At 42.8% G+C, this 12,231-nt stretch overlaps 1 protein-coding gene across 2 annotated transcripts; it reads left to right on the top strand.

Moving 5' to 3' along the window:
• Positions 1 to 209: 209 nt before the first annotated feature.
• Positions 210 to 9,967, top strand: LOC120021768 (zinc-binding protein A33-like). Of its 2 annotated transcripts, XM_038965617.1 has the most exons (7): positions 213 to 335; positions 500 to 914; positions 1,092 to 1,178; positions 7,429 to 7,659; positions 7,762 to 7,784; positions 8,132 to 8,250; positions 8,521 to 9,967. In XM_038965617.1, the coding sequence occupies exons 2-7, from the start codon at positions 525 to 527 to the stop codon at positions 9,075 to 9,077; spliced, it is 1,407 nt and encodes a 468-aa protein (XP_038821545.1). In that variant the 5' UTR covers positions 213 to 335; positions 500 to 524; the 3' UTR covers positions 9,078 to 9,967. The 2 variants fall into 2 exon arrangements, with proteins under 2 accessions (XP_038821544.1, XP_038821545.1); XM_038965616.1 differs by having other exon boundaries at positions 210 to 914.
• Positions 9,968 to 12,231: the final 2,264 nt, after the last annotated feature.

Genomic DNA, 12,231 nt, shown 5'->3' with positions numbered 1-12,231 from the left:
ATTTTCAACTGGAGCCTGTGTATGGATCACATGTTTTATTTATTTTTTAACATAACAGTTTTTTGATTAATTTTTTGGTAGTTACGTTTTTCGGGTAAATCATGTTTCCATCCCGCATAGTAGATGGCGGGATGTGTGATCGTCAATATACCATAGAAGAAGAAGAAATTCTGAAGGATTCCAAAAATCCGTTAACCGGAAGTACTTAGTTATTCTTGCATGCGTCATAGCGGTATGCGATAACAACACTTCAATCGTTTGTTTGCGGATGGCCATAACGTTATAGAAGAAGAGCCACAATAACAACACAGCTCACTTGCCTTCACAGCAAAGAAGTAAGTTCAATTTATTGTATTACTCAATACGTTGCAAGTGTAAGCTACATGTGTTACAAACAATACGTCAAGAAACAATAACGAAACAGCAAGCGAGTGCTTGTTTGAGTTAGCAGCGAAACTCACGTGAAAGTTTGCCAGTACGGTTGTTATTTTTCCCGAAGGAAGACTTGTGATTTGAGGGGGAAAATGGCCACCACATCTTCTCTTCCAGAGGAGGACCTCACTTGTCCCGTATGCCGAGACATTTTCAGAGACCCAGTCATCCTGTTGTGTAGCCACAGCTTCTGTATGGACTGTATACATGGCTACTGGAGGGAGAAAGAAGTGAAGGAATGTCCAGTCTGTAGGAAAAGATCAAAACTCAGTGATGCACCCCTCAACCGGGCTTTGAAGAACCTCTGTGAGGCCTACTCGAAGGAGAAAGCATCAGCAGGTGTCCTCTGCAGTCTGCATGGGGAGAAATACAAACTTTTCTGTCGGGACCACGGACAACCTGCTTGCCTGGTATGCCAGACTTCTGAGTTACACACAAACCACAAGTTCTGCCCCATGGACGAAGCTGCCAAAGAATACAAGGTGAGTGAGAAATAAAAACTGTGTGGCAATAGAATAAATGCCTGTTACATTTAACTTTTTCCTTTAAAAAAAGCAACAATTACGGAACACCACTGCTTAGTGTAGGTGCTGATGCCCTTTAGAGAAAATGTATTCTCAGTAAACTGATATATTTAAAATGTTACTGTTTCATTCCAGGAGTCTGTGCTGAAGCTCCTACAGAACAAACTGGAGGTCCTTGAGGCAGACAGTCGAACTTGTGTTCAAACGGCAGATACTATCACGGTAAGAACTGAGTAGCTTTTGGCTTTTATGTTTCTGTTGTCGAGTTTCCCTCAGCCAGCAGATCTGACTCCTTGCTTACAGCTGCGCAACGGTCGGACCGGCTACCTGTGTAGATTAAGACACCGCAGAGCCAGGCCTCCGGAGTGGCATAGCGGTCTAAGGCATCACTACAGACCTGGGTTCGATCCCAGGTGGTGTCACGACCGGCCGTGACCGTGAGTCCCATAGGGCGGCACACAATTGGCCCAGCGCCGTCCGGGTTAGGGGAGAGTTTGGCTGTGGCGGCTTTACTTGGCTCATCGTGCTCTAGTGACTCCTTGTGGCGGGCCGGGTTCCTGCAGGCTGACTTCGGTCGTCAGTTGAACAGTGTTTCCTCCGACACATTGGTGCTGCTGCCTTCCGAGTTAAGCGGGCCGGTGTTGAGGTGCAGTTTGGTGGGTCATTTTTCAGAGGACTCATGACTCGACCTTCGCCTCCTGAGCCCGTTGGGGAGTTGCAGCGATGAGACAAGATCAAAATTGAGGAGAAAAAGGGGGTAAAATACAAATAGATATATATATATATATATATCTCACACACACACACACACACACACACACACACACACACACACACACACACAGTACCAGTCAAAAGTTTGGGCACACCTACTCATTCCATTTAAAAAATATATATAATAATGAAGACATCAAAACTATGAAATGACACACATGGAAACATATAGGAACCAAAAAAGTGTTAAACAAATCAAAATATATTTGAGATTCTTCAAAGTAGCCACCCTTTGCCTTGATGACAGCATTTCACACTCTTGGCATTCTGTGGACTGCATCAAACAACATCTCACTGTTCACCTCCCTCTCACAGGGAATCCTACTAAACTCAAATACCTGTGAGAAGGGAGAGACTCCTCATCAAAAAAACAATAGAATGGATGGAGTGGGCATCTTCTTTCCATGTGGGTCATTCGGTGTGCACCAACCAGATGATCCAATTTATCACGTATATCCTTCGCATTCGCTTCTAGCATCACCCCAGAGATGACATCCTTGATAGGTTCCCTGCATTGAAGATCCTCACGCAACACATTTCCAACCTATATCTTCTAGAGGTGCAGAGCACTCTCCTTCTGTTCCATAGAAACCAAAATAAGCCAATTTCTTGTTACTGTCACCGAACGCCACCTTATCCAACGCATCCACGATTTTTATAGACTTCAAACTGATCTCCCAGTTAACTCATCCTTATTTCCTTTTGTATTCACCACCGTAATACAATTCTTCTCACTCATCTCCACTCGACACGCCATCTGATTCAAACAGAACATCCATTTGCGCCATTTCCCCTTCCAACATCACATTTCCAGCACATTGCGTTGAACAACGATGTAGCTGATAGTCTGACACTGCCATTCCAAAATGGCTGCTGTGGCTTCTGCTACCTAGCATGAGGACTAAAAGGGCAGTTTTCCAGAACTAGCAGTCGTTCAATCTTCTCGGTGTAACAGATGAGATAATCTGGAGTAAAAAGCATTTCTCCTTGGGTTGAGGTATGTTTTCTGAGCCATATCTCCCATCGACTCTGCGGTGTCTTGACCTAACCAGGAAGCCTGTCGCACCATAGTGCAGCTGTAAGCAAGCGGCCAGATCTGCTGGCTAAGTTTCCCTTAGTTCCCTGGATTTGTGGATGAACCGTATGACCTTAAAGAATAACAATAGTAGGGTTACAAAATTCCCTGGTTTTCTAGAAATCCTGGTTGGAGGATTACTGGATGTCCACCTTATTCCCTCTCAATTCCAGGAGTTTTCCAACCACGATTTCTGGTAAACGAGGGAATTGTTTTGAAAGTTAGGGACATTTTCCATCGGTAAATAGTAATATTAGAGATTTAGTGGGCTGAAATAATAGGTGCTGGTACCAATCATATTTTAGTGCCAATATTCTATGAGGTGCAGTAGAACATTTGAGGTGCCGGTACTCCACTGGTGTGTACCCGTACACATGCGGACATACATGCCAGGCGGTGTCTGAGCGAGGCCTGAAAAAATGGGCAAAGACTCCAGCCACTCGACACATGGACTGTTCTCTTTGCTCCCGTCTGGCAGGCGGTACCGCTTCATAAAGGCTCAGACAAACAGACTCCTAAATGGCTTCTATCCCCTGGCCGTAAGACTGTTAAATGACTAACAACTACTGCGCTCCTTCTCCCACAGACTATCCACACTGATTCTATGCCCATTCACAGGTCTCTACCCACTCCATTAGATGTATTACTCCATTAAGCTGCTGTCTATTGATTACCATTAGTATTTATCCTGCTACTGGTCACTTTTACTCCTGTTTATATGAACTCAGCAAAAAAAGAAAGGCCCCCTTTTCAGGACCCTGTCTTTCAAAGATAATTCATAAAAATCCAAATAACTTCACAGATCTTCATTGTAAAGGGTTTAAACACTGTTTCCCATGCTTGTTCAATGACCCATAAACAATTAATGAACATGCACCTGTGGAACAGTCCTTAAGACACTAACAGCTTACAGATGGTAGGCAATTAAGGTCACAGTTATGCAAACTTAGGACACTAAAGAGGCCTTTCTACTGACTCTGAAAAACACACAAAAGAGATGCCCAGGGTCCCTGCTCATCTGGGTGAACGTGCCTTAGGCATGCTGCAAGCAGGCATGTGGACTGCAGATGTGGCCAGGGAAATAAATTGCAATGTCCGTACTGTGAGACACCTAAGACAGCGCTACAGGGAGAAAGGACGGACAGCTGATCGTCCTCGCAGTGGCAGACCACGTGTTACAACACCTGCACAGGATCGGTACATCTGAACATCACACCTGCGGGACAGGTACAGGATGGCAACAACAACGGCCCGAGTTACACCAGGAACGCACAATCCCTCCATCAGTGTCAGACTGTCCGCAATAGGCTGAGAGAGGCTGGACTGAGGGCTTGTAGGCCAGTTGTAAGGCAGGTCCTCACCAGACATCACCGGCAACAACGTCGCCTATGGGCACAAACCCACTGTCGCTGGACCAGACAGGACTGGCAAATAGTGCTCTTCGCTGACGGTGGTTTTGTCTCAGCAGGGGTGATTTGGATTTGCGTTTATCGTCAAAGGAATGAGCGTTACACCGAGGCCTGTACTCTGGAGCGGGATCGATTTGGAGGTGGAGGGTCCGTCATGGTCTGGGGCGGTGTGTCACAGCATCATTGGACTGAGCTTGTTGTCATTGCAGGCAATCCCGACGCTGTGCGTTACAGGGAAGACCACCTCCTCCCTCATGTGGTACCCTTCCTGCAGGCTCATCCTGACTTGACCCTCCAGCATGACAATGCCACCAGCCATACTGCTCGTTCTGTGAGTGATTTCCTGCAAGACAGGAATGTCAGTGTTCTGCCATGGCCAGCGAAGAGACCGGATCTAAATCCCATTGAGCACGTCTGGGACCTGTTGGATCGGAGGGTGAGGGCTAGGACCATTCCCCCCAGAAATGTCCGGGAACTTGCAGGTGCCTTGGTGGAAGAGTGGGGTAACATTTCACAGCAAGAACTGGAAAATCTGGTGCAGTCCATGAGGAGGAGATGCACTGCAGTACTTAATGCAGCTGGTGGCCACACCAGATACTGACTTACTTTTGATTTTGACACCCCCTTTGTTCAGGGACACATTATTTCATATCTGTTAGTCACATGTCTGTTGAACTTGTTCAGTTTGTCTGTTGTTGAATCTTGATGTGTAAATATTTGTATGAACATATGTTAAGTTTGCTGAAAATAAACGCAGTTGACAGTGAGAAGACGTTTCTTTTTTCCCCGAGGTTCTGTGTATATATTACCATAAGTATTTATACTGAACAAAAATATAAACGCAACATGTGCTTGTCCCATGTTTCATGAGCTGAAATATAAGATCCCAGAAATATTCCATATGCACAAAAATGTTGTGCACATTTGTTTACATCCCTGTTAATGAGCATTTCTCCTTTGCCAAGATTATCCATCCACCTGACAGGTGTGGCATATTAAGAAGCTGATTAAATAGCATGCTCATTACACAGGTGCAGTAATTTGGCAGTATGGAGGGGGTATTTCTGTCTGTAATAAATCACTTTTGAATGGAAAAAAAAAAGTATTTTTTTGGCTGGGCCTGGTTCCCCAGTGGGTGGACCTGGATCCCAAGTCGGTGGGCCCCTGCCCATTCATGTGAAATGCATTGATTTTTCAATTTACTTATTTCCTTCTTTTGAACTAAGTCAGTAAAAAATGTGATATTGTTGCATGTTTTTTTTTTCTGTGTGTATGTACAGTCAGGAGTTTACGTAAACCTTAGCCAAATACATTCAAACTCAGTTTTTCACAATTCCTGACATTTAAAAGACCCTGTCTTAGGTCATTTAAGATCACCACTTTATTTTAAGAATTTGAAATGTCAGAATAATAGAGATTTATTTCAGCTTTTATTTCTTTCATCATATTCCCAGTGGGTCAGAAGTTTACATACACTCAATTATTATTCGGTAGCATTGCCTTTTAAATTGTTTAACTTGGGTCAAATGTTTCGGGTAGCCTTCCACAAGCTTCCCACAATAAGTTGGGTGAATTTTGGCCCATTCCTCCTGACAGAGCTGGTGTAACTAAGTCAGGTTTGTAGGGCCTCCTTGCTCGAACATGCTTTTTCAGGTCTGCCCACAAATGTTCTATGGGATTGATGTCAGGGCTTTGTGATGGCCACTCCAATACCTTGACTTTGTTGTCCTTAAGCCATTTTGCCACAACTTTGGAAGTATGCTTGGGGTCATTGTCCATTTGGAAGACCCATTTGCGACCAAGCTTTAACTTCCTGACTGATGTTTTGAGATGTTGCTTCAATATATCCACAATTTTCCTGCATCATGATGCCATCTATTTTGTGAAATGCACCAGTCCCTCCTGCAGCAAAGCACCCCCATAACATGATGCTGCCACCCCCGTGCTTCACGGTTGGGATGGTGTTCTTCGGCTTGCAAGCCTCCACCTTTTTCCTCCAAACATAACAATGCTCATTATGGCCAAACAGTTCTATTTTTGTTTCATCAGACCAGAGGACATTTCTCCAAAAAGTACCATCTTTGTCCCCATTGCAAACCGTAGTCTGGCTTTTTTTGTGGCGGTTTTGGAGCTATGGCTTCTTCCTTGCTGAGCGGCCTTTCAGGGTATGTCGATATAGGACTTGTTTTACTGTGGATATGGTGTTTATACTTGCGTACTATTGTTTGTACAGATGAACGTGTGGTACCTTCAGGCATTTGGAAATTGCTCCCAAGGATGAACCAGACTTGTGGAGGTCTACAATTTTCTTGGCTGATTTCTTTTGATTTTCCCATGATGTCAAGCAAAGAGGCACTGGGTTTGAAGGTAGGCCTTGAAATACATCCACAGGTACACCTCCAATTGACTCAAATGATGTCAATTAGCCTATCAGAAGCTTCTAAAGCCATGACATGATTTTCTGGAGTTTTCCAAGCTGTTTAAAGGCACAGTCAACTTAGTGTGTGTAAACTTCTGACCAACTGGAATTGTGATACAGTGAAAATATCTGTTTGTAAACAATTGTTTGAAAAATTACTTGTCATGCACAAAGTAGATGTCCTAACCGACATGTTAATAAACGATAGTTTTGGCAAGAAAATTGTGGAGTGTTTGAATAACGAATTTTAATGACTCCAAAATTAGTGTATGAAAACTTCCGACTTCAAGTGTACGTGTATATATTCCTGTTACCAGTCACTTTTCAGCCCTGTTTACATGTATATCCTTCTACCAGTCACTGTATGTATAAACCCACCTCAACCACTCCAGTACCCCTGAACATTGAATGTATATACTTGCATTCTTGTTTCTTTGACTCGCATATCTTCTCTTTATTATTATCTATATTATTAGTATTTAAAGTTATCTATTTCAATTATTATCTAAATTATTATCTATTATCATTATTTATATTATTAGTATCTAAATTATTATTTATCTATCTATATTTCTATTATTAGCATCTAAATTATTGTCTTATGTTAGTATCTATTTTATTAGTAATATTATATTAGTATCTAAATATTATTATTATTATCATCATCACTGCATTGTTGGGAAACAGCTCTCAAGGTAAGAATTTCATTGTACTGTATAACACCTGTTGTATCCTGTGCACGTGGTGAATACACTTTTTAAAACTCATCTCAAGCTCTGGATATTTTGTCTTCAGAGCCAGGCCCTGTCCACGGAGAGGAAAATAAGGGAACAGTTTGAGGAGCTTCACCAGTTTCTACGAAATGAAACGGTAGTCAGGATAGCTGCCCTGAAGCAGGACGAAGACTACAAGAGTCAAATGATGATGAGGAAGATTGAGGAGATGAACAGAGAGATATCGTCCCTTTCTGACACCATCCAAACCCTAGAGGAAGAGCTAGGGGCTGAAAACATCTCTTTGCTACAGGTAAGAAACAAAAAATAAACATCTCCCTCTGTTTTAAGTAGAGATGATACTTCTACAACGTGGATCATTTCATGTCTAATCTGACACTTTGTTCTCCCGCAGGACTACGAGGTCATCAAGAAAAGGTAAGGGATCTTCCTCTTGTTTCTATCCTCTCTGTGGTTCTGAACCCAACACTACAGCAGCACTGACTACCTCTAACCTGTACCCCCCGCACACTGATTCGGTACCGGTACCCCCTGTATATAGCATCGTTATTGTTACTTTTTACTTTAGTTTATTTGGTAAATATTTTCTTAACTCTTCTTGAACTACACTGTTGGTTAAGGGCTTGTAAGTAAGCATTTCATGGTAAAGTCTACACCTGTTGTATTCGGTGCATTTGACAAAATAAGTTTGATTTGATGTTCTCTCCCCTCTGTGGTTCTGAACCCAACCCTACAGCAGCACTGACTCCTTAATGTTCTCCCAGAGTTCAGTGCATATTGCCAGATCCAGAGAGGGTTTCAGGAGCGCTGATCGACGTGGCCAGACACCTTGGCAACCTGCAGTTCAGAGTCTGGGAGAACATGCAGGAAATTGTTGAGTACAGTGAGTACTATTTTATGATGATGATAATAATAATACATACATAGGACTTATATAGAGCTTTTCAAGGACCAAAAGATGCTTTACAATTGTGTAGAATAAAATATACAAGGTAATAAAACAAATAAACAATATCACACTTATTTCAATATGTGTAAATCACGGGACGCAATCCTGAAGGGGGAAAAAAGTAATCCGTTTTGTATAAAAATGACCTGCTCGTACTACTACGAGTTCCCACTTTAAAATAATGTGTGTTCTCTCTCCTCTCAGCTCCTGTGATTCTGGACCCCAACACTGCTCACCCAGATCTCATCCTGTCTGGCGACCTGACCAGCTTCACATGCAGACTCAGTGATGACCAACAGCAGCTTCCTGACAACCCAGAGAGGTTTAAACACCGCTATGCTGTCCTGGGCTCAGAGGGCTTCAGCTCGGGGATACACAGCTGGGACGTAGAGGTTGGGGACAGCAAAGAGTGGGCAGTAGGTGTAGCCATCGAGTCTTGCGATAGGAAGGAGACGTCTCGGTGGCATATTAGTGGAGTCTGGTATGTACTCTCAAGAGAAGGGAGTGACTATATTGACCAAGTGTCACCGAATGCATGTTACTGTCTTGAACCCTTTAAAGTGAAACCCCAGAGGATCAGAGTGCAGCTGGACTGGGACAAAGAAACCGTGTCACTTTCTGATCCTGTCAATAACCAACGTATTGGGTGTTTCTTCAAAAACCCTCAAATATTTTCATTGAGTTTCACTGAGAGAATTTTCCCGTTCCTCAGTGGGGACTATGTCAGGGTTATGCCAGTGAAGGCCTCTGTAACACTATAGTACAGTTGGAGCTGATAATTACACAAGTCAGGTTTCGTGTTAAAACGAAACTACAGGCTAAAAGGCAATTGACACAAACGATTGCTGTGGGAACATTGTTTACCAATTTCAAATGCATTAATTGAAATGAATCAGTTTGTTAATTTTAATGTCTCTTAATATCAGTAAACCCTTGTCTGATAATAGACATGAGAACTGCAGGTTTAGTTCTGTTTGCTGTTTTTCAGTGTTTGTGCCTGTTGCTGAATCTCATTCAACATCGACTTAATGGGACAGATTTGGAATATATCGGGGGGGGGTTTCCATTTTGAATGCCAGGTGTACTGAGCACAGATATCCTCGTTGGCCTTTTGACTAGTTTGTCTAGAGAAATGTTACTGTTGTTCAGTTAATCTTCTAGTTAAGTATCCGCTAACCACGTATGATACAGCAATCTGTCAGTCAATGACATGCAACCATTAGTTGATGCAACACTACCTTTGACTCAGCCTGTCTGTGACTGAGATCCCACTCCCCCTCTCTCTCTCTCCCACTCTCCCTCTCTCTCTCCCACTCCCCCTCTCTCTCTTACTCCCCCTCTCTCACTCCCCCTCTCTCTCTCTCCCACTCCCCCCCCTCTCTCCCACTTCCTCTCCAAAGAACTGACTCCCTCTCACTTCCTGAATTCATCCTTCTGTTTTTTTTATTTACATTTGCTGTTTTGTTATTTAGCCTTTTAAGCGCTTTGAGATTCTTCTCTATCAGTAATGGTCTTCCTGTCTGTGAAGTGTGCTTCTCCATTCTAGTGTAATTCTATGTCATGTAAGTTGAGTAATTGCTGCAGTGTTTTATACCATGGTCATGTTTTACAGCTGTTTTCATTTTATACATAAAATTACATTTTAAATCTGTGTTCGTGTCTGACATTACTTTTCAGTCATTTATCAGACATCCTCATCCAGAGAGACTTACAGTAGTGAATGCATAATTTTTAAAACTTTTTTTATGCTGGTCCTCTGGGAATCGAAACACTCTAACCTGGCATTACAAGTGCCATGCTTTACCAACTGAGCCAAATGGGACTTCCATATTTAAATCTAACGGTTTGTTGTTCTCAATGGGTCGGTGTCCCGGACACAGATTAAGCCTAGTCCTGGACTAAAAAGCTCTTTCAGTGGAGAATGACTTTTAGTCCTGGACTAGGTTTAACCTGTGTCTGGGAAACCAGTCCTTTAGAACGGTATAACAGCAGCAGTAGTAGTAGAGGACTGAGTTCAGTTCACACAGACAGGCAGCAGGGGGAGTCATTGTCTGTTCTGTGTGACAGATCTATGATTCTGCTTGGATGTAGTCTCCCAATGCCAGATCTTGGGCAAATATATAAACATATAGTTCTGATGTTACCCCATGGTTTATGATAGGAGTGTGTTTTATGGAAGAGACGGATATGTATGAGTGAGTATCCGTGATACCCAGGACCTGTCCAGACAACTCCTAGCCTGAGAGTCATTGATGGTTGGTGACATGGTGAGGGCTCCATCTTACCCTCTGATGGAAAAGGGGGCCCTGATCAGTAATCCTAGATCAGCAATGCTACTCTGAGACACTGTGAATACGGGCTTAGATCTTCCCTAAATTGTAGGTGTGTGTGAGTAGGTGGCGGGTGGGGAGAGGAGTGAACTGCAGGTGTTTGTGGTGGCCTGGCCAGACATTTGTGGGGCGTCTCTGTAGCCTCAGTCATTTAGCTCTTAATCTGAAACTCACCCTGTTCTCTACCTCTTTACGGTCACTCTGTTGAATGATGCCGTTGTCTGACCACTCCTCCTTTCCTGAGCTCATGCCCTCAACAGAGTAGCAACACCAGCAGAGCTACAGCACCCCTCATTCTGAAATGACAACTCTTCAGAAATTATATAGTCTACGATGCTCAGATTACTAATGGTTAACTAGGGAGCTAGGATATATCAGTTTAACCATTTACAGTAACATTTCATTAATAGGTCAATAAACATATTTTTTGTGACTATCTTATTTTAATTCTAAAATAGAAATTGAGGAATATCACTATATTGGCATTAGTAGATGAATTAATAGCTATTAACAGATGACATGGTATATGAATACAATGAAGGTAGAATGCTGAACTACTACTTTGAAGGGACAGGAAGTGTTGGCTGTGCATTTGGCCAATGACAGGCATTCCACATTTAACCCCACCTACTTGTGAAAATCGAAATATCAAGTTAGATATGTAATAAGAAGCAATTTTTCAGTTTTTGGAATATATACAATACCAGTCCAAGAGTTTGGACACACCTACTCATTCCAGGGGTTTTCTTCATTTTTACTATTTTCTACATTGTATAATAATAGTGAAGACATCATTACTATGAAATAACGCATATGGAATCATGTAGTAACCACAAACGTTTTAAACATTGCCCTGTTGAATAACACATGATAGTCCCACTAAGCGAAAACCAGATGGGATGGCGTATCGCTGCAGAATGCTGTGGTAGCCATGCCGGTTACATGAGCCTTGAACTCTAAATAAATCACAGACAGTGTCACCAGTAAAGCACCCCCACACCATCACCCCTCCTCCGTGCTTCATGGTGGGAACCACACATGCGGAGATCATCCGTTCACCTACTCTGCATCTCACAAAGACATGGCGGCTGGAACCAAAAATGTCAAATTTAGAATCATCAAACCAAAGGACAGATTTCCACCGCTCTAATGTCCATTTCGCATGTTTCTTGGCCCAAGCAAGTCTCTTCTTCTGATTGGTGTCCTTTAGCAGTGGTTTCTTTGCAGCAATCGACCATGAGGGCCTGATTCACGCAGTCTCCTCTGAACAGTTGATGTTGAGCATTTACTTTGGCTGCAGTTTCTGAGGCTGGTAACTTTAATGAACCCTCTGCAGCAGAGATAACTCTGGGTCTTCCTTTCCTGTGGCGGACCTCATGAGAGCCAGTTTCATCAAAGCGCTTGATGGTTTTTGCGTCTGTACTTGAAGAAACTTTCAAAGTTTTTGACATTTTCCGGATTGACTGATCTTCATGTCCTAAACTAATGATGGACTGTCATTTCTCTTTTCTTATTTGAGCTGTTCTTGCCATAATATGGACTTGATCTTTTACCAAATAGGGCTATTTTCAGTATACCACCCCTA

This window comes from Salvelinus namaycush, chromosome 26, assembly GCF_016432855.1.
Source record: "Salvelinus namaycush isolate Seneca chromosome 26, SaNama_1.0, whole genome shotgun sequence".
Taxonomy (NCBI): Eukaryota; Metazoa; Chordata; class Actinopteri; order Salmoniformes; family Salmonidae; genus Salvelinus; species Salvelinus namaycush.
Note: the sequence above shows the minus strand (reverse complement) of the source record. Positions and strands in the feature narration are given on the sequence as shown.